We start from the raw sequence: 22,455 nt of genomic DNA on the forward strand, positions 1-22,455 counted from the left end.
AAGAAGCTGGCTGCTCTGTGCAATATTCTAGTGCTGACAGCGAGACCATGGCATGTGGGGAGCCTGGCACCTCGAGAACACAGTAAAACCGACTTAAATGTGTTGAGCCGTCACTATCCTCGGGTATCTGCACCTGGACGGGGGCTGGTCCCTCTGTTACAGTGATAATCCATCAGAGTGTGTGTCTGTGTTAGCCCCATGGCTCTCCAGCTCACCACAGGTCCATCAGGTGCTTAGAAGAGAGTTACAGAATCATTAAGGTGGAAAAGACTTGTAAGATCAAGTCCAGCCATCAGCCACGTCCAGCCCTTCGCAGTGGCCCTGCTGCAGCTGGGGGTCACAGCTGCTCCCTGTGGAGCTTGTCTGAAAAAGGAGATTGTGGAGTCTCCCTCTCTGGGGACATTCCAAACCCACCTGGATGTGTTCCTGTGTCACCTGCTCCTTGGCAGAGGAGTAGCACAAGATGATCTCCAGAGATCCCTTCCAACCCCAACGATTCTGATTGTGATTCTGTAACTACCCTGTAGGCGCAAGGCTGAGATAATAAAGGTGTTGTTTTAACAGGGAAAAGTATTTCGGAAGCAGAACTTTTTAGAAGCAGACAGCATGGCTAATCCTGCCAAATCCCCTTCCAATCCAACCCATTCTATGATTCTAAGGTGATGTGAGCAGGTCCTGCCGTTAGGTCAGTGAGTGGCTTTTGAAGGATTACTTGTACTGGCAGAGGCACTGCGGCGCCTGTATGGCATTTTTTCTGTGCATCACACAAACGGAGGAGCTGCAGCAGCGGCAGGAGCCGTTTCAGCATGGCTCGATACCGCCCTCCGTGGGGTGAGGACACGGCCCGTGCGCTCCGAAGGCTCCTCCCAGCGCCGGGCCCCGGGGCGGGCTCACGGCAGAGCCGGCGGGGCGGGGCGGCGGCGCGGCCCGGTGGCTCCCCGCGGCACAGGCGGGGCCGCGGCCGCGATGCTGCCGGCGCTGCCGGACGGCGATGAGCGGGAGCTGGAGAGCAGCGAGGAGGGCGGCGGCGGGGGCGAGGAGCGGCGGCCGGAGCGGCACGGCTGCACCTACCACGGCCTCTATGGATACCGCAGGTGAGGCGCCGCTTTCCCCCGCGGGGAGGCCGTGCCCAGGCCCTGGCCATTCCCAGCTCCCTGAATTCCCTTTATTTCCCTCCCCACCCCTCTCTCCCCAGTGAGATTCTTTCCCTCCCATAATGCACCGATTCCCTGCTCCTGCTTTTATTCGCCCTCGGGCCGTGCCTTTTCCCGTTGTGTGTCACGGCTGTGAACTCACTCCCGGGAATCTGCTGGGTTGCAGGTCCGGGCAGCAGGGAGGCGCCGGCGGGGATGGCAGTGCCGGCAGCGCCGTGGCACACACACCCTCCACCGAAGACTTCAGGTAACGCCGGGCTGCAGAGCAGCAGAACCACGGGAACACCCCGATTTGAAGTCTTTGCCTTATTGCTGTCAGATCACTGTTAGATCCTCTGCAGTCCTTTCAAAACACAACCCTCTGTGAAAGCATTCTGTGGTCCCCATGGCACTTCTGGAATATCTGGGGAATGGACACATATACAGAGCTGAAGTAACGTATTAAACAGAAACTATCATCCTTGAGTCTGAGTTCTCTCTCTTTTTTTTTTTTTTTTTTTTTTTTTTTTTTTTTTTTTTTTTTTTTTTTTTCTGCTAATACTTGATATTGCTGTATTGAGTTAGTCTGTCATATAGGTAACATACAACAAAAATGATGACTTTTCCATGGACATATTTCCATAAGCTCTGTGTTACAGTTGGGGAAGCATAGGAACAAAGAGGGCAGTGTCTTGTCTGTAGCTGCTGGGAAGGTCAGCATGAGCTGCCACCACATCTGCAGACTCCTGGCGAGTGGGCAAACCCCTGACTGCTCAGGATGGGCCAGAAGTCACAGCACTGCCTTAGCTGTCACCAGAGAGAGATCGCAGGGACCCTCCTGCTACAGGCGGGTTCTGCACATGCTTAGAGACACAAAACAGTAACATTTGCCTTTTGGTAACAATTTCTTCTGGTTTTTAAAGCCTCTCCCTGCTGGACACCAACTTACCAGCTGAGGCGGAGACGGAGCTGCGCAGTTTCATTGCTAAGCGTCTTTCTAAAGGAGCGCTGTTTGAAGGAATGGGGAATGTAGCATCAGTGGGGCTGAGGTAAAGTTTTGAAATTATTGGTGAATGAGAACTGTAAGGAACATGGGCACATCCTGCCTGCCTGCTGCTGCACTTAGGTTTAATCCTGATTCTATGTTCTCAGTCTATTGCTGCTGTTAGTAACAGTGTTACACAATGGAACATTCATTTTTTAGGTAACTTTGAGAAAAATAATGTTTTAAATAATTTAGTGTTTTAATACTTAAAAAATACTACAGATGTTTATGATTATTTCCTTTTAAACTACTCTGATCATACGGAAGAAAAAAGAGAAGGTCTAAGAGCTGCACCTATGGCTGCATGTACCACAGCCATAGGAGCTACTAGTGGTAACAGTTCAAATCACCTCAGAAATCAAGTATGTCTGCTTTTGCACTTACTTATTGTGATGTATCTGGAAAAAAGTAATTTTTTTTTTCTTATAGCATACCAGAAGGTAAAGTTGGTTGTTACTACTGTCGTTTCCAACAAGAAAGTCTTCTGGAAATGGCAACATTGGAATCAGACATCAATGCTCCAGAATATGTGGTTTGTTTCTTAGGTGGCTCAGAGAAAGGTCTAGAACTATATCCTTACCTTTAACTTTCTCTACTTGTATGGAGAGGGAGATGATGTAAAAATTATCTTGTCAGTTTGTCTGTTCCTACTTGAAATCAGCTCATTTGTGCACACCTTCCAGTAACTGAAAATGTCAGTAACAGCCATATACTGAAAGGAAAAAATACAGGTCTTAGCTGATGCATCTTATTTTCCTTAAGAAGATACTTTCAGACTTGAGCTGGACAAATACATTCAAAATCTGAAGATAAACCTTGATTTGGAGGTAAAGCCTAACTTTTTTTTTTCAGTGGTGAAAATCAGTATTTATGTAGATTAATTGCTAAAACCATTTGGAAGATCTAATCTACAGAGAAAAAATAGGTGTTTCAAGTACCAGTATGAAACACTGGGAGAGATACTTGGCTCACTGTAGTACAGTGAATATCTAAGGGGCTATCAGCCACACAAGTCAAAAGGAAAAAAAGAAATGGGGGACCTTTTTGTGTCAGTCATAAATGTCTTAAAAGTCACTTACAGTTAAATTTGGAGAGAATAATAACTGATAAAAGGTAATGGTCTACAAGGAACTTATCAATGTCCACCTCGATTCTTACCAGTTCTGAATGTTAAGAAAGGACATTTGTGGGTTTCTTGTCACATTTTTTAGTGGAAGTTCTGCATTTTAAAGTTCTTTGTCATCCCATCTGCTGTTATATGGTCTTCACTCAATATATACTGTAATATTACAATTCTGGCCGTTTCTTAAAATGCAAAGCCTTTCATTGCTGATAAAGTGAGGCTTTAAATGTCAAACTCATTATTTTAGCTCACTGCGGTTTGAGATTAAGAAGGTTCCAACATCCAATTATCTTAGGTTGAGTAGATTATTAATAGGCTTCTATTGGTGTCGAAATCTGATTTGTAGGTAAAGTTTTAACATTTCAATGTGTTACAGCAAAAAAATGTAGAGGCCGGTGTTGGCTCCTACCTGCGGAGCTGGTTTGAGGACGCCATCTGCCCTATCCAGAGGGTGGTGCAGCTCTTCCAGGACAAACTTGCCTCTCTGCTACATGCTGTAAGTGTATTTAAAACTGAGTACTGAAAAGCCTCCAGGAGGCATCTCAGTGATCCCAGCATGGTTAAAATGTTTCTTGCATTTGCTTTCCCAGTAGGAGGAAATGGAAAGCCCTTCTTTTTGTCCTTGTTTGGTTTTTTTGTTTATTCAGAGCAAGTACTTTTCCCCTGCTTATTGCTAAAGAAGCACATAAGATATTCTGCTAGCACTTAAAAAATACCTAATGGTGTGCATGCTGAAATCAGAGTAAGAAAATCAGAAATAGCATGAGCAGGCTGTTCATGCCATAATTCCTCTGAATGACAAGGGGTGTTCTATTGTGTGTGTGCCTTGTGTAATTCACTGGAAACAGAAAAGAGACTAATCCTAGCTCTAGTCCCTAAGTTTGAGGAGGCTCTGGATGGAATAGCTAACAGAGTATAACTGCTGAATTTCTTCTGAGTGCAGAACCAGCTGCCATGGCAATAATACAGAGTACAATTTTTTAAGTACCACATTATGTATTTATTGCTTAGAACTGCAATATAGCAACAAAAGTAATACCGAAGTTGCATCCAGCTTTTGCCTTTTTTTTTCTTTTTCTTTCTTCTTTTGTTTAAGGCTCTGAGTTACACTCCTGTAGAAGTCAAAAATGCAGATGAAAGAACAGAAAAGGACATCAGCAGGTAAAGATACTTTGAGCCCAAGGAAGCTTTGAGTAGCTTGGCTGCTGTGTCTGACAGTCACCTTGGTGTCCAGGAGTTGTAAAGGAGCAAGCAGTTGACAAGAGCTTTCTGTGTCAGGTTCCTGGCAGCTGCCAGCCTCCAAGGACTGGTCCAGGAGGGCACAATGACCTCCCTGTGCATTGCCATGACAGAGGAACAGCACAAGTCCATGGTTATAGACTGCACTGGACCCCAGCCCCAGCTGCACAATGCAGGTGAGATCACAGCTGGGAACACTTCATGCTGCTCCCTTGGGTCCATCAGCTGCTGAGAGCTGTGATATTAGAGGTGGTTGAGGATATTCAGAAGTTCACAGGCTCCTGCACAGAAAGTTTGGGTTCTGTTTTCTTGTGAGTTACCAGAGTGTTTTGTTACACCAGACACACTGGAACTCTGGGTTGAAAATGCCTGGTAGTAAAATCCACAGTACGTTTAGTTTGTGGACCATGAAAGTATGACTTGTACAATTCAGGAAATCTGCAAAACTTTTTTTCCTGTTGTGGTTTTGACAAATGTTTGTTGGGAAAAGGGATTCAACAATCAGAACATAGTCTTGTGTAATCACTGTAGCTGTGGTTTTTTTTCTTTTCCACATGTATGAGACTCATTTCCTGGCCCAGGTATATTGCTGTCACTTGTTATGTGAGAGTGATTACACCAGGTGAATGCAGCTGTATATTCATGCTGAGCTCATTGGCTTTTTCTCATCTTTCCTCTGTGTTCCTGAATATTTAACAGGAAACAACAGATTCTGTGAGGACTGGATGCAAGCTTTTGTGAACGGTGCTGAAGGTGGAAATCCATTTCTCTTCCGTCAGATTTTGGAAAACTTTAAATTGAAGGTACCTGTTCATATTTGTTAAAGACTCGAAGAAGATATTGGGGTTACAGAGGGAGCAAATACTATATGCAAAATATTACTTTGCAGTGAATATAAGTTTTAGGTTATTATGATGTCTGTATGTCATTAACTGATGAACTCTGAAGCTTAATTTGAGGTCTGGTTTACCGTAGTTGACAAGAACAGCTGTAAATTAGTGTGAAAGTTTCTTCAGTGAATGCTTCAAAGGTGCTTTCTCAAATTTAAAGTAAGACCCCCTTCTTTGTTGCTGTTGTTTGTTTTCTTCAAGGACTGTTAGTCCGAGGCTTGCACACACAATCTCATGCAACTGGTAGCATGGCTTCAGTAGCTAACACTTCTTAAATGAGCTGCCATAATAGAATTCTTGCTACAAGCTGGACATGTCACGTTGTGCATCATTTAAGTAAAATCTATGACATGCATCCAAGACAATATTCAATTCTTATATTACTCTTAAGTAGTAATGCGAAATTTCTGTTGGACATGCTTTTGCTTCTCCTGCTATTTGTCCTTTATTTTCTACAAGAGAGTGTTTTCATTCCATGGTGGAGGATAAGAAAATGCTGTTGCTCTTTCCCCAGGCTATCCAGGACATCAACAATCTGAAGAGGTTTATCCGCCAGGCTGAAATGAACCACTACGCCTTGTTCAAGTGCTACCTGTTCCTAAGGAACTGTGGCAGTGGAGACATCCTGCTGAAGATTGTGAAAGTAGAGCATGCAGAAATGCCAGAAGCCAGGAATGTAGTGACTGTCCTGGAGGAATTCATGAGAGAAACGTCAGTGGCTTAAAATTATCTTATGTATAAATCATTAATTTCTTCTGTGCAGCTCTTGCAGGATTTTTAATTTATATTTTAAAGTATTGCCCAAGTCAAACCTTAGTTGCAGTTTCACCTGCCTTTTCTTGTTTTTAGACAAAGCACTATGAGCTTTTTTAATGTGTAAATATCAGATAATACAAACTCCTGCAGAGTTTTCAGATTCTCCAACTGACTTGCTTCTGTTCTGAGGAAGTCATGACATTTGATTTTTACAGTCATTGCAAAACCAAATCCCTCACCTGGCAGGCATTTCACTGATTTGAATATTTTAAATATCTTTAAAATAATTTAGATCTGGCTACTTTGTTTTAATAAGGAAGCACAAAGATCTGGATAGATCTGGATAATGAATTGATCATTTTAGTTTAGATAAGAGAACCTAGGTACCAAGTCAGTAGCTGGTTTCAGCTTTCAGACTGCTGGTTTGTTCTGCTGCCACTGGGTAAACAAGTTGGTAAGTGGTCTGAAACAGAGCTGCCTTAAGGCTGAACTCTTGCAGTGATCAGTTTGTGTGTGCCTGTATGTGTGCATACACAAACAACAGGTACCTGAAATTCCCAGGCTATTTGATGTATCCCCTTCTTCCTTAGTCTGAGATGTGATCAAGATTTTCTTTGTATGTTCTTATATCACAGTTTTGCGTAACTGTAAATAGTCCTATGTTTTTCAATCATGAAGAAACTAAAAAAATTCCCACATTTCATATTAAGACTTCTTCAGAATTTGAAGTAAATGAACTTCCCAAATGAATTACTCAGACTTTAAAACATTTCACTGTATCAGCAATGGATTCTTACCCACATCAGGGGACACTTAGGCTGCAGAATACCTGAAGGAAGTGCTTGGCTACAGCTGGAATAAAATCCCATGAAGTCTCTGAGTAAGCTCATGAAGAGGGCGATGCCTGCACACCTGATCCAGGCAGAATTCCCTGTTGGTTCCCTGTGCAGCAGAGGGTGTTGAGCTCCCCCTGGCACAGTGCCTGTAACTAATGCAGTTCAGTGGGGCTTGTGCTGGTGCTCTGTGCTGTGAGGGCAGGAGCTGCTGCTCTCCTGTGACACCACCGTGTGAACCTGTAATGAGGCTGACAATAAAACACATTGAAATCCTCAATAGTGTGCCTATAAATTGTCAATGAGTGTGGGCCTTGATGTCTCCTGTTCAAAACCCTTGAGGAGCTGAAGTGTGGCATTAACAGCCAAGGTGGCATACAATGTGTTTGGGCAGGTCAGAGAAGAAAAGTGTGAAAGAAAACAAACCCCTCATTCAGTCATTTGCAGGAGCTCTGAGAAGTAACAAGTGTTTTCCTCCATGAGTGAGTACAGCAGCGGCACCACTCAATAAAATGTCACCCTTTGTTGCTCCTGTACATTTCTAATAAAGCTGGAGCACTGATTGTTCAGGGTTTTGGCTGATCAGGGTACAAGAAAGAGCTCAGTGCTTAAAAAAATAAGTTGGGTGTGAAGAACAGATAGCACAAAAATGTACAGTGCTAGCAAGCTGTAACACCCATTGTATTAATTGACAAAAGCTGACAAAACCCACCTTACCTTCATGCTGAAAATCCTCAGCTAATGAATAGAGAGATTTGAGTGTCTCAGAAAGTTCAGTTCAATGCAGAGAGCTGACAGCAAGAGCTGAGTCCCACACATGGGAGCAGAGATCCCTCCCTTAGGAGCAGCACATCTGACAGGAACTGCTCCTACATACATCTTCATTCCTATAAATTACACTTTAACCCAGAGTTTCCCAACAAAAACACTACTTATTTTTCAAAATAAGCCTCCCCCTTCCACATTGGTAGAAGGATTTCTATTTTAATCAGTTGGGGGGTTACTGCAGAACTTTCTGGATATGTTGTTTCCAATCTTGATTCAAGAGACGAGTGCTGGCTCTCGGATCTGAAAACATTCAGTAGAGCCTGATTTTAAAAGAGCATAACCCTCCTCTCCAGTAAAAAAAAAAACCCTACTAAAATCTAAAAAAATGAAAAAATTTACTCAAATGCCATCAACTTCCCTGCAGTTCTGAGGTGCCAAAAGGTGGGACAACACCTGAATTTCCATACAAGTCCCCAGCCAGTTCTGCATCCTCACTGGATCTTGTGGAGAAATGAAGCTGCAGTTCACTCTCTCCTTTATCTGTTTGACAGACATAAAAATTAGTTACCAGTGTCATTATTAGATCACATGGCAGAGCTCCAAACAAAGGGCTCTTTTGTTAAATACCACATTAACTGTAGACAAACTTACAAAACTGTCCTTGAAAGTTCTTTGTTGGTTGTTTTTTGGTATTAGATATAGAACAACTCAATTTTATTAAAAAAAGAAAAAGAAAAGAAAATATAAATGAAACAGAAAACAAACAAAAAAACACCAAAAAAATTTAATGGATTCTGTGCTCAAATAATATTGTCACAACAAAAATATACAGAATGTACACAATACAAAAATATCTGGAAACATACAATAGCATCTTACCTTGCAAATATCATTTTGTTTTCCTAGCCCTTCACAGGGAAAGTACCATTTGTTCAGTATTTTAAGGCAGAAAATTACATCATTTAGTGCTTTGTGTTCAACACTTCATTGTGTTGTTAGCATTAGTAGTGTAAGCAAAAGAAAAACTGCATAAATCTGGCTTTATTTGCAAATTGAACAGACACTGTGGGAGTCAGGAGAGAGTCAGTGACAACGTGTCTATCAAGCTTGCTGAAAATAAGGTACTTCAGCTACTTAATCATGGGAATATTTTGTGCTCTGTGTTGTAAAGTACCCTGAAACATAAATTTTCTGTATTCCTACTGGCATATTAGAAAGCTTCTTCCAATTAAAAGCCAATGATTAATGGTGACATTAAGATACGTTTGCCTTTAAATAAGGTTGGTTTCTGTCTTAGGTGTGATTCTTTTTTACAGAGCTGCAAAATGCACTGCACTCCTTTACAACCAGCTCTTGGCATCAGTGATGAGAGAAGGAATCTGAGTTGTACCACACAAAGCACTGCAGAGCAGCCACCACTCTAAGAGGAGCAGGGGATACTTGGAAGTGCTGGCCTGGGCTCTCTGGTTCCTCTGGCTCTCTCCAGTTCCACTTCTGGCAAAGCCAATGGATGGGTGTTCCAAAGCAATTGGGCTGAGCTTGAATCACTGTGAATAGACTTTGAGCTCTTTACTCACTGAAGGATGTGTGAAAGTCCTACCCACCAATCTGTGAGACTAAATATTGGCAGAGAGCAGAAACTGCCTTGTGAGGTCAGCAGTCAGCTGTGGTGTCAGTATCAGCTCTGAACATTCAGATTCCATCCTCCATAGCCCAGTTCAAACTGCAAGGGCCCAATCTGATCTAAAACACATGAGCAGTATAATCCACCAGAAGCAGCAAGGTGTTGGGATACAGAATCCCTGAGCTTTATTTCTAGTAACAATTTCTCTAGCTTCCCCCTTCCCTGTTGATAACATACTTCCCACTGCCAAAGGAGCAAGTAGTGAAAAAGCACAATATGCCACGTAAGTGCTAAGATTCCTCATCAACTGACAGGAAAACAGTGACACAAGATGTTGTCTTAAAAACTCAGCAAAAGTAAATTCATCAGCATTTTTATGACTGCTACACATCACTCAGAGATTGCTTCTGGAAACCTCCTCTCCCACCACTGCATGACAACTCTCTCCCTCATGCTATCTGTGTTATTACCGCTGTGTGTAAAACTAATTTTACCTGTCTCCAAGCATCTAGGAATAAAGGGTGCCATCTGCAGTCCCGCGGGCTTGGCTCTGCTCTGTCCTGCTCCTCCCGCGGCAGCGGAGCTGGTGCTGCCCGCGGCCGGCAGGTGTCCCCGGCCGCCCCGCCTGCCGCACTGTGCCCGCGGCCCTCTGCTGCAGCGAGCTCACTGCAAGGCACATCCACCACACGCTGCTTTTTTCTTTGCTTTTCTCCCTCAGGTGTTGTGTCCTCACTCAAGGACACAGTGTAAAGTAACTTGCTCTGAGGTGCTCTGTTCGAACCTGCACACTGGTGACAGTCCTTGCCTTCTGCTCTAGCACTGCACAGTCACAAGTTCAGTGGATTCATGTTTTATCTGACTGATGGAAAATCCTGGCAATAGCTGAAATAAAACCACATCAGATCACTGAAACCAGTCCCTTGGTGGATGCTCCTTCAGGAGCACGCTGCAGACTGTGACAGGTTGGAACCACAAATGAGCAGGATGGAGAATACCACATCTCCAACATGAGCCAGCAGCTTCAAGGGCATCTGGAGGTAACAGAAAAGCTCTGTGGTGCTGCAGCACTGTGGCACTCCAGAGTGTGTTAGAAAATAACATAACTGGAACACATGATACTCTGTAAAAACATAGCAAGTTTTCACACTGTAATTTTAATGATTAAAAAAATAATTTAAAATCTTAAGCACTTTGTGCTGGTTCTGGCTCCATGAGCTGATTGATTCTTAGCAGACAACAGGCTCTGTGCAGAAACTGCACCGTGAATGTGGAGAGATTTCAGCTCTGATGAGCAGGAATGTGAGAGGGTTTCATTCCTTCACCTACAATAAATCTAACACTGCCCGAAAGTCTGGCCTTTCTGATCCCCAGAGTTGTTTGTAGACTTGCTCAGGCAGGGTATGGGGACACCAAATGAAGTCAGGAAGATGAACAGTTTAAAAGAACAAGGCATAAGATCAACCTCAGAGCTGTTTTCAACCAGTTCATGTAAACTACACTCATCTATGGAAAAGGACCAAGGAAGGCTGTCTGCATTACTCTGTTCAGCTCCCTCCCACTCCTGAGCTGATTAAAGACATTTTAGCCATGATCAAGCTGATCAAGAAGCTGGTGGCTCTTGAACTTTTATCTTGCTGCTTCACCTCAGAGCACACACTGGCAGGCGCTGACACCTTTATTGGTAAGACACTCATGGGCAGTAAGTAGCTTTCAGCTGAGAAAACACAAAGAGAAGTCAATTGGTGCAGATTGCACTCTGGCAAATTATAGGCAAAATAATCTGGGTTTTTTGCAATTGAAATTTTCTATCAGAATTTTAAAAGCTTTCCTAAGGTTTCAGGAGAACTCCCATTCCTGGTCACCTCTGTTTTCAAGGCATCTGTAATGAGAAAGGCTTAGCAATAGGTGAGGGAAGGAATGTCCTCCACACTTCTTACCCACGCCAGAACTCTCCTTCCTGCCTGCTCCCAGGGGATCCACGGCTCTGACACTCACTGGGCCAGTGAGTGGGAACTCTTGTGGCTGCTGGGATCTGGACCCAAACTGCAGAGGTAAAACGGCTCAGGGAACCAATCCCTTCTCCAAAATGAGCAGAGCTCTGGCCCTTATCCCTTCCTCTTGGTCCTTGATGAGGGCTCATGAGCAATTTACTGGCCATGCAGAACAACAAAAGTGCAATCACCCTCAGAAATCCCATCTCTGGGATTTCTGTGCACAAAGGTGGCAAAATTTGTTTCTTTTGCAGGTAAGGCTTATTCCAGGCTGTAGAAACATTTATTTTCTCTCCCCTCCTTCTGAAGCAACAGAAGTTTTACGAGTGCATCTGGTGGGAGAAAACTTTACCCCTCAACCCAGAGTTATTTTTTTATAAGAGGCAAAGAAGAGGGCAGCTGATAAGCACTTGTGGATGTCCCCTCTAGAAGGACAGGCTCCTTCTAGCTTGTGTTATCATCTGGCAGCATGGACAGCTTAAAGAATAAAGCCCACAACACAGAGACATTTTTCTACAGAGCAAACACAACTGCTACGGTGCCCATGGGATGTGCTGTGAAAGACTCTGGTGGCTGTGCCTGGACACCAGCAGGAAACAGAAAAAAGGAAGAAAGGAGCTTGTCTGGAGAGACTCTTATGGCTGCTTTGTCCAGACCATTGAATAGGTGGGTAAAGGGCAGAGAAAAGGAGGGCATCCACATTCCTGGACTGTAATTTGGCAGCTCTCTAAAGCGACAAGCACATCCTCTCCACTTAATTGGGAAACCAGTGCTACATACAAACTGATTTAACTCCACTGCCTTCACTGGACTCGGCCCCAAATGGACTGTATGGCTGTAAAGACTGGATAGTTCCCACCCTGGGCTGCTGGAGGTGATCATGGTCCCACTTTCCTAAGTAAGAACCTGCTGGAAGAGTTGAGATCCCTGCTAGGAGCTCACTGCAGGCCAGGTGTTAGGTCAGCATGGCCAGAAAAAAAAAAAAAACGAGAAGAAAACAGCACCTGATTGTCATCTGATAAAACCACAAATGAACATTTGCCCTCCTTTTGTTCATTCCTCAAAAAAAAAAAAAAAAAACCAACCCCAAAACCAAACAACCCAGCCACACCCTCTAGCCACAGCAGGCTGGGGAGGGGGGAATAATTAATTAAAATCAAGTGAAACATGCACAGTTAAAGTCAACTCTGGCTGGGTGTCCACAACACTCTAAGATTCCCAATGTTTATAGTGCAATTTCATTTGACCTGTAGTTGAAGATCAGTCTCCATCACTTTGTGTGATCGAGTTCTGCCGATTCCTTTGAAAGTTGTGCAAGACAAGTTTCAGCATAGGCTAAAATACCTCAGGAACCATTCAAGTAATTAGACAGTGGCTCTGGTATGGCTGAACAGTCAGACGTGTCCAAAGAAACCAGACTCAAGCTGCCTTGTGAGTACCATTTGAGTCTCTAATTAGTAAATGTCTGCTCTTTTTCCCTTTTAGTGTTCAGTAACATTGAGGAAATTCACTGAACAATTGGCCAAAATTCCAGCACTGACCTGGAAAATACAAATATCTCATAGAAAATATTGATGTGTGATAACAACCCAAGCAGTGAGTGCCCAGGTGCAGGGCAGAAACTGCAGGGCATGGCCAGCCACAGTTACAGAACCTGCTGGATTCGTGAACAAACTCATCAGCCTGTTCTTTCATGAGATCTTTAAGCACCTCCTCCAGCACACTCATGTGTTCAGAAGAATCATCCTCCCCTAAGTTAAATACAAAAATAGATCCTCCATCTTCATTCATTTAACACAGCTGACAGATGACTTCTGCTCTCCAGTTTTCTGTCCCATGTTTTCAAGGAGGGGGAGGTAGCTTTAGATCCAACAGACTGTAGGCAAAAATATTCCAGAATATGGCAAACAAGACAAAAATGACGTAAATAGAAAGGAAGATCCACCATAAAGTCTGATCTTGGAGTCTCTGCTCATAGTTCCTCAGGATGATGACTCCAAGGGTGATTCCAACCATCACCCCTCCCAGGTGAGCCATGAAGCTGGGGTGGGGGCACGGGGGGTAAGCGGAGGGGTGGAACCTCAGCCACACGGCTCTTCCAAATTCAAAGCTCACTGGAACAAAGAATAAAAAATAAATTAATTGTCTAGCTTTATCCCTTCTTAAGTCCATGTTGTGGGCAGCACTGCATCCCTGAGGAGACAGAGAGGGAGAAACTGCCTTGCATGGGGAGCACAGGGAGGCTGTGGCTATGTCAGGGCTGTGGCACACAAACATGAGGTCTCTCCAGTGGCTGGAAAGTGGTCTGGGTTTGTGAGAGTGTAGATAGGTTGGGGAATATTCACCTTCTGAAATTTATACCAAAACCATAACAAAAATGAGTCAGGATTTGAAGACAGTTGTCTGTGATGAACACACAGCTTAGTTCCCCTGACTGTGCCCCCCTGGGGACAGGGCTGGAAGTGAATTCATCAGTGTGGGTATGATGCTGCTGCCATCCCAGACAGGACATGCTCTAGGAAACCCAGTATGATCATTATGAAAGCATTGCATGTTTGAAACTGCAAAGAGAAGACGTTTTAAGTCCTACTCCCTCACAAACACCACAAGCTACAGACGCTGGCTAAAATCCTTGTTCACAAATGCTTGTGTTGAAAGGCAAACCCTGCAGCGGAGAACAGTGTGGCTCCTGCTGCCAGAAGGTCCAGCTGCAAGTTCCTACCAAAACTGCTGCAAAGTCAGAACCCTCTGAATCAGCACGAACTGTTATGACAAGGACAAACAAAACAGGACTGGCTGCACGTGTGCCAAGCATTGTTTGGTACTTACTACAGATCAAGGCAACAGCCATGCGCAGCAGTTTGAATTGGCACTTCATTCCTGACCAGTTCTGGAAAAGAGACAAGGAAAACAAAGTAATGCTGCACACAACCCTGAAGGGATATTACATTTAGATCTGTCACTTGTCAGGCAACTTCTCAGGGCATTCAAGCCCTACTGTGCTTTTTCAATGCTACTTTCTGTGCCTCAGGCTCCCTGAAATTCTGCCACTCAGATCTCTGGCAGAACATAGAGAAACAATAAAGACTTCAATAAAGCATATCAAGGAAACAGTGCCATAAGAAAGCCTGGACTTTGTCTCCTCTGTCTTCAGGCTTGGATATTAACCAATACTGTGGAATAAAAATCTCTGAATGATAATCAGAAATCATGGGAGAAATATCAAAATTCCTCCTTTTCCACTTGCACATAATTTTAAAGCAGGAAAAGAGTTCATGTTTTGAGAAACTCAGATGCATGACAACATTATTACTGTTATTATTATTATTTGACTAAATGAAAATTTGCCTACTGAAGGCACACTGAGATACCAAGATAGTCAGGTTTCTTGTGAAATGTTCCCTATTTGTGACTCTAAAGAAATAAAAAGAATGCTTGTAAACTCTACTCTTCTATAGACTATCTCTAATGAGATGGCAAAACTGCAACCTCCACAAAGTAAGTAACTGATTTTCTCTCTCCACAGAGAGACCTAACCCAGTCAGAAAGCTCTGAGCTCATGCTGATTAATACTGTGCTGCCTCCTTTACTTTTCATTTCCATGTAGCTGATTTGAATCTCTCCCCTCACTCTTTTCCTTGGGGTGACACGCTTTATTGCTTCCCCCTGTTGGTTATTTTATGTCTTTAATTCCAATAATATTTATTTTTCCAGGCAGGAATGTTTCCATTTCCTTTGGTTACCAGGAGGCACGAGGGAACAGAAGATTGCAGAGACCCTCCCTGCCACAGTCCCTGCTCTCCCCAGCTGTGCCAGACTGAGCTTTGCCAGCAAACAGCCAGCGCATCCTTCAGCTAGATAACAAGTGAGGACAGAGACAATGGGGGAAAGGAAAACAAAAAAACCCCTCCACCAGAACTGGAAAGGCAGCAAAAATAATTTCAGATGAGAAGAGAGGCAGTGGATAATGGAGAAATAAAGATGCTGAGGTAGCAATCACTAAATAGATTTAGCGGAGGCCAATGAGTAGTGAAATGACAGATCACTTTGTGATGTTCTAAGAAGTTTGGGGAGGTAACTACTGAAGACTCTACATGCCTCTGGAAGAGCCTCTTCCTCTAAAGCAGACCAAAATTTTTTCCAATGTCCCCCTTTAAGCCTCTGAATCGTAGTGTTAAAAACCCCTGTGTCTGCATTGCCACCCTGAAAGACAGAGGAGGCTCCCTCCTGCTTCCCTTGGCACAGGGAACACAAATCACCCTGAATACAACTGCTTGTAGGGATGCAATTCCCCAGCACAAACCTGTGCTGTAGGGAAGCCCCTCTCCTCCACTGCCACCCTCTGCCAGCCACTCAGCTGTCTAATTTGGACAGCAGCCTAAACTCATCCTCACTCTGAAAAGCTTGAAGAGGGTGAAGGAGACCAATCCTGCTCAGGATACCTCTCATTTCCCAGCTGTCACAAAGCACCACTGTGGGTCACAGCTGGAGCCTGCTGACCTTACTGCACACAAGCATCACGTACAAGGTTTTATTTTAGGCTTGACTCCACCACCACCACACACACACATCTTCCAGCACCCATATAACAGATCTTGTGTCTCTACTGCAGCCACATCATGTTATCTTCCCACTCAGACCCAGGGGAGGAGCATTATCCTCATTTTTATGGTCATTCTACTCTGATATTGCTGGTACAGGACAGACATGCCACCACACAAGAATCTTCTATCAGCAAAGCCTTTTTTGCCTGGTGTCAGCTGAGGAGTGCCCCAAGCAGCTGTGTTGGGCTTTGCCACCACCTAGCAGAGGGCTGGGCATGAGCTCCTGTTTCCAGCCTTAGGAGAATGACAGTACTGGCATTTGTTCACCTTTGGAAAGTATCTCGTGAGGTGAAACAGCAAAAAGATGCATCACTAGATCACCCAGGGCTCAGCTTCAGTCTGGGTTTTACAAATGCAGATAAGGAATATTCTACACGTGAATCCACCGAATGCTATTTTTCTTTAGATACCCACTAAAATTACATGGCACATACAGACAGAAACAGGTCTGCCACTTCTGCAGAGCCAGTCTGCTTTTCACACATTTATCAGCCATTGCCTGGAGAGCTGCTAGCCTGGAGAACACTGACAAATCTAGGATTACCAACATCTTTAGGTTGTCCTGGCAAACTGCCAGCCATCAAGGTACCAAACCGCCACGTCCAGGGTAATATTTCCACCCCAGGACCCCAGCACTGAGACAAGGCTCTTAGCTGGGTCAAGCTTACTCAACTCTTACTTCCAGCCCCTCTGGGCTCGCTGTGAGGTCAGACTCTGGTACTCACCATCACAATATTGGCCAGGTGAGCGGAGACAAGGGCATACACACCTCCAGAGGAGCCCACCACCGGCGCCCTCATGTCAGCCACTGACACTGCCAGCGACCCTGGGGGAAACAACAAGGCTTTGTGACAACTGCCCACCAAATAAACACACTTTCTCCTACCCTACATCCCTGCTACGGCCTGCTTGTGCTAATTGCTGCAGGTCAGGAGGACAGAAAGAGAAGGAGGGGGAAATGGATTGACTCGTGAAGCCAAAGCAGTCCTGTCAGGCAGTGACTGATTGATTCCTCTGCACCTACTTTAAAATCAGCCAAGCAAGGCAGCAATGTGTCTTTAAACTTGTGTTGCAAAAAGGCATTTATTCCCTGATTGGAGGAACAAGGAAGCAGGAGACAGACAAATGTCTGTGTTTGTTTCTCACCCGAAGATAAAATAGAAGTAGCTCCCATGTTGGCAAGAAAAATATTAGCACAGGGAGAAGGAACTAGGGAGTTGTAACTTAGCACAGGGCTCTGATCAAAGCACAGCCCATTATCTGTGAAACTTCACAGTAAAACTAGTTAAAATTAAGATGGATGGAGACAGCAGGCACATGACAGCAAAATGACAGGTCAAGAACATAAAGGCACCACTGATGACAATACAGCCAAACACAGACATTGCTTCTCCTTATCCCAGTTGGTGGCTTGGATCTGCTCAAAGCTCCTTTCATTTCCGACTTTAAGAAGAATTTAAGCAATAGAGGGAAAGGCAGATTTGCTGTCACAAGGAAGGGATAATGAAGATCTTTGTGATGAGTGGGAATGGGAAAAAGACATATTGGCAAATCTTGAGAGAGTCCTTGGTAGTACAGAATCTAATGAACTTTTTGCTAATTGCCCAACTGATTCCAGGTCAAGAAAGTGCTGAGCTTCCACCAGCCAACTCTGCTTATAACTCCCTCCTTCCTTGTATGGCCCTGAGATTTCTCAGCTCTTAAACACTGCTATTAAGGAAAAAGTTAATGAGAAATAAAGGAAGGAGTAATAAGAACTTGCAGTTAAGTCCTCAGACACTGCACTGAGTGCCTCAATTTCCAGTCTCAATGTGTCTTCTTAGAAAAGCCAGAGAAATGAGAAGGAACCATAAAAGTTGTGGTCTAACTACATTTTACTGTCTATTCCTGATTATTTGGGAGCTGAGTTATCTTTATATTGCCTCAGCATGAATATACCCATTTCCCCCTCTCCTGGCACATGACAAAGAATAAAGGATGTTTCATAACTGGCTAAGATATCAGTGAAGCCCTGGGGTTTGGTTGGTGTATCTGTATAGAAAAGCTGTGTCTGGAAAGTCGCAAATTGGGCACAACTTCTGTTAGTGCTTGTTAAAATAAGTCAGGGGACAGTGGAGCTGCTCTGCTAACTCCTTTCTCTGCATTAAACACCATTGGTGTTTGTACCATGCCTAGTCCTGTGTCCTAGTCCAATTATTTTTTCCACAGGCTCTCTCCTGGAATGCAGGATTTATTAGTACCCAATGCAGCCCATTCTAAAAAGGGTTTATCTGCTTTTTATGAAAAAAAATAGTTATGTGGCTGGAACCAAACAAACATCATAAATCCTGAACTAAGGCAGTCGCTGTCTGAGTTCCACTGTAAAGCTCTTGGTTGTTTTGACACCCTCCTTCTGTTTTAATTAGATGTTGATCTATTGTCAGCTAACTTCCATCACCTCCAAGCTGCTGGAAATTCCAAACATAAATAAAAGCAATTCAGCACAAACTAAAAATCAATCAGACCCCAGGGTTTAATGATGAAATGAATTTTCCAGATTCCTGTGCACTGCTCACAATCTATGACCAAATACTTCTTGCTTACTTAGGCCGTAGAAAGGTGACAGACAGGACAAGTGGAGGCAGAACTGGCACAGGACCAGCTTGACTCCACATTCAGGAAGATCATCTAAAGCGAGGCTATTTTAAAATAACAGGCAATTGGTGCATTTTTAGCAGGTCTCCTAAACACAGAGTCTATGGCTATATAGAAATAGATGTAAAGTTGTACCATATTTTCTATGTCCAGCCTCCAAAGGATTTCAATGCACAGAAGATCAGGGAATGCTCCTCTCCTAATCCCAAATATCACAAAACATTTCTCCAACTCAAAAGCCAGCACAGACCATTTTCACTGCTTCTCCATCTGGGGCATGCAGAGGTGTCACCTACCTGCCACAACTCCTGCAACGTACACAAAACTGATCCTCGCAGCTCCGTGCACCATTTCCAGAGGAACCCCAACCAAGAGCTGAAGGACAACATTGAGCCCAAGGTGTTCTATCCTGCAGCAAGGAAAAACAACAGTTGTCCTCCTTTCCAACTCTTCATCTCCTTTCTCTACTGAGACACAGATATCTTGGAATGAAAATCGAATAGCACCCAATTCACATAGGTAGCCTAATGCTGGGAAAACAGTGATTCCAGAAAAGTGGTGCTGTAATGCTGCTTTACAGTATGGGCTGCCTGACCCTCACCCTTTTCTGCTGTGCCTACTTAAGTGGTCAGAATGGGCATTTTGATCTCTGCTCAGGTGCCCGGGTGTACTCACTGATGCTCTCTCTTCACCCACCCTTGTTCCCAGTACAGTCCATAGCAAAATTCCTGTTGAACACACAGGAAGAAGCTGGGCTGAGGTAACCCTGCAGAAAGCCCCAGTATCACACAGTGCAGGAGCCCTTGCAGCCTGCAGGCAGAGTGTGACAGCTCAGATGTGCACACTGGGCAAAGACCCCAGTGCAGCAGATTTCCCCTGAGCTGAATCAATAGCTTCAAAGCAAGTTCTCTGTGGCTTTGATCAATACTGCTTAACAAACCTGTCCTGCCACTTTTCAAAGCTCTATAGATCCATCTGTAGGATCTTCCAATGAAGTAATAACAGCACCAGGCCTGAACAGGGTCCTCAACACTCTGCTAGTGTCTGAGATTTACCCTGGGCTCACAGGACTGTGACCTCACTGAATGGTGACATCCCACTGGAGCCAAAGGTATCCTGCTTTTTGTATGAAAAGAAAAACCTGCTTACAGAAATCTAAATGACACAGTGGTACCCTTAACACAGAAGACCAGCATATTTTGTGGAGGAGAGGGGAAAGTATCTAATGCCTTGAAAATGTACATCCCATTTTATATGAGAAAAGGGTTGCTCACAGGCAGGCACTAGCAAACTTTGGTTTAAGTTATATGCATTTCCACTGTTTTGATCATTTTCACGTTACCATAGCAATTTCCCATATACAGCAGAGAAAAACACTGATGGTGAGATGCAGTAATGACAGAACAGTCTCATAAATGAGAATTTAAAGTTGAACTGCAAAAAAGTGCTAGAAATGACACTGCAGAAAGCAGTCCTCTCCTGATATTTTAATAAGTTTGTTTCCATTGAATTTCTCTGCAAAGATGATTTTCCCTCCTGTACAATACACTCAGCACTGCAATTTTTCATCATGGGAAACTGCTGCATGTAACTGAGTTCTTTTATTTCCTTCCTCAAGCCTTTTGAAGCCAGTGGGCATGGTCAGCACTCACCCCGATCCCACATGCTCACAGAACACAGGACATTAAATTAGGAACAACCAGCAAAGGTCAGACCAAGATCACTGAGATGAGTCAACACATCCAAGTGCCCATTCAGAGGGGAGGGAAGAAGCTTTGGCTGGCACACAGTCAACATCATGAGGTGGCACCTGACATTCCCACACAAAGCACTGGGTCCTATTTTTCAAAGGAAGCTTTTGTAAGAGCTCAGCAAAGTTTATCCTGGACTCTGAAGTGACTGCTCTGATTCACAGCTGTTCTTAAAAGACGTCCCAGGAGCAATCCCATTCACTTCTCTTCCCCATCATGCTAAGAGCTTTGAAGGCACCAGAGTCAATAAGAACCCATAAAATATAATTACCCTTTGCCAGTGCTGAAAGTGTCATTCTTGAAATGACAATTTCATTGATTTATTAAGGACTTCTCCTTCCCTGGGACCAAACAAATGGGACTGAGCATCAATGCAAGTCATTAGTTATGGCAGTGATACAAATGTGTGGGCTTCAGATATCAACGTCTGCTTTCCATGAAAACAGAAGGGCAGAATTTACAACTTTGCCTTTTCAGCCCTTGACAAAGCTCCCTCCATCAGAACCAACACACAGCCTGTACATTTTTGGAATCTTTCTAGAGGCACAGCCAGCCAAGCCTTAGCAACTGCTGCCTTCTCAAACACCTTCCAGCTGCCACTTGCTCTTCACAAAAAGACAGAGTGCACTAAATTAGGGAGCAGTGCACATTACCATTTAAAAGTCGCAGCTGGAAGCAGGGTAACAATAGACCCACAGCATTGTGTTATCCTCATTTTAAAATGAGAGGAGAATGATGGGCGTCCACTAACAAACATTATTACCTTTCCAAGATTTATCTGTTTTCCTCACAAGAAAGGAGCTTTACATGGAGAGGTTAGAAATAAAGCAACATTTAGCTTAACTCCAGATACTATAGATAAATCACAACGTTTATTGTTCCAGTGGGACTCTCCATTGTTTTAAAGGCTGTGTAGCTGAAGGACTTTGAATCCATCACGATGAGTCCCCCATTCACCACCTTCCACTGTTCCACTCTGAGGCAGCCAGAGGTGAAATAACCCTGAGGGATTTTTTGGTCAGTGAATATGAAGAGTGCCAGAGAGCTGCCTGCTACAAGGGTGACCTGGCACAGGTTAGGAAAGCACGCCACAGAAAGGCATTTAATGCTGGAAAATTGTCCTTGTGCAGGTGTTTCTCCTCCAATGTATCCTAAAGCAACCTGTAGTCATAGAAGCAATATGGCAAAACACCACCATCAAAAGAAAGCCCAAATTCAAATTAACTAACATTAGTTAAAATCAAGTGTTTCTTTCTTTCACAGGCTCAGTTTTCCCCATATTTTCAGTGATGGAAATTTCCACTTCTCATTCTATGTAACCAGTCTCAGTCTAAGCCCAGTGGTCCCCACTTGCAGGATGAAATCTGTGTCATGTGGGCTCTTTGGAGGGATTCAGCACACAGAGGATCAATGTTGCCACATTCAGAAGTTTCTTCTAAAAACTTTTCCCTACTCTTCCATTGGGTGGAGTCTGTTTTTATCCAGGGATCTGGGGCACATCCCTTGCTCCAGGGCAATTACACACCAAGGAAGTTATTCCATGGCAGGGAAGAGACATCAGCATGTCTTGTCTCAGAGACATGGAAAAAGGCAAAGATCAACTTGATCTTTCTGGCCTTTCATAGAAGAACATTGACTGATGGAAATACAGGCTTTCTATTTAAGAACAAAGGATCCTTATGCAGTTTCAAACTCTGCACTACTGCTAAAAGGCTTGTTGCTGTCATTTTTCAATGACAGAATTAAAGAAAATTGCAATTATCTGCCAGGAATGTGTGAAGATAATGATCTGAGAAACTGCTTGGAGGGGGTAGAATGTTTTGTACAGGGATGAACTTTCCAGTGACACTAACTCATCACCATGGCATCACAAACATCACACCATTAAGTCCATTTGAATTTTGTGAGGACTAGCACAGCTGAGAAGAACAGAGCTAGAATCCCCACACCTTGTATGTTCTTCCCAAGTCCTCTACATTCCTCCCATGGGATGAACGAGGATTCATTTTGCTGTGCACCTTCATTTTGCATGAGATGGACCATTCCCTGTCCATCGGGTCACTC

At 43.9% G+C, this 22,455-nt stretch overlaps 2 protein-coding genes across 3 annotated transcripts in view; one reads left to right on the plus strand and one right to left on the minus strand.

Moving 5' to 3' along the window:
• The first annotated feature begins 866 nt into the window (after positions 1–866).
• On the plus strand, positions 867–6,342 carry C12H17orf75 (chromosome 12 C17orf75 homolog). Its single transcript, XM_063409116.1, has 10 exons — positions 867–1,094; positions 1,321–1,401; positions 2,057–2,182; positions 2,608–2,748; positions 2,948–3,005; positions 3,678–3,797; positions 4,398–4,462; positions 4,580–4,716; positions 5,240–5,343; positions 5,945–6,342. The coding sequence occupies exons 1-10, from the start codon at positions 967–969 to the stop codon at positions 6,152–6,154; spliced, it is 1,170 nt and encodes a 389-aa protein (XP_063265186.1). The 5' UTR covers positions 867–966; the 3' UTR covers positions 6,155–6,342.
• Positions 6,343–7,452: 1,110 nt separating this feature from the next.
• The window catches only part of RHBDL3 (rhomboid like 3), a 58,687-nt gene continuing 43,684 nt past the window's right edge, over positions 7,453–22,455 (minus strand). For both annotated transcript variants that reach the window (XM_063409113.1, XM_063409115.1), the window contains exons 5-8: positions 18,937–19,049; positions 16,732–16,832; positions 14,232–14,292; positions 7,453–13,516 (exon numbers count right to left, since the gene is read on the minus strand). In XM_063409113.1, the coding sequence (XP_063265183.1) occupies positions 13,245–13,516; positions 14,232–14,292; positions 16,732–16,832; positions 18,937–19,049 (547 nt within the window). In that variant the 3' untranslated portion in view covers positions 7,453–13,244. The remainder of the gene's footprint in view (positions 13,517–14,231; positions 14,293–16,731; positions 16,833–18,936; positions 19,050–22,455) is intronic.

Source organism: Prinia subflava, chromosome 12 (genome assembly GCF_021018805.1).
Source record: "Prinia subflava isolate CZ2003 ecotype Zambia chromosome 12, Cam_Psub_1.2, whole genome shotgun sequence".
Lineage (NCBI taxonomy): Eukaryota > Metazoa > Chordata > Aves > Passeriformes > Cisticolidae > Prinia > Prinia subflava.

What these genes read in the sequence shown, in the direction of transcription:
- C12H17orf75 (XM_063409116.1), top strand. Translation starts at nt 967, where the DNA reads ATGCTGCCGGCGCTGCCGGACGGCGATGAGCGGGAGCTGGAGAGCAGC. An exon ending in GTAGCATCAGTGGGGCTGAG is followed by an intron (nt 2,183 to 2,607) that starts GTAAAGTTTTGA and finishes TTTTTCTTATAG; the next exon opens with CATACCAGAAGGTAAAGTTG. An exon ending in AGATAAACCTTGATTTGGAG is followed by an intron (nt 3,006 to 3,677) that starts GTAAAGCCTAAC and finishes AATGTGTTACAG; the next exon opens with CAAAAAAATGTAGAGGCCGG.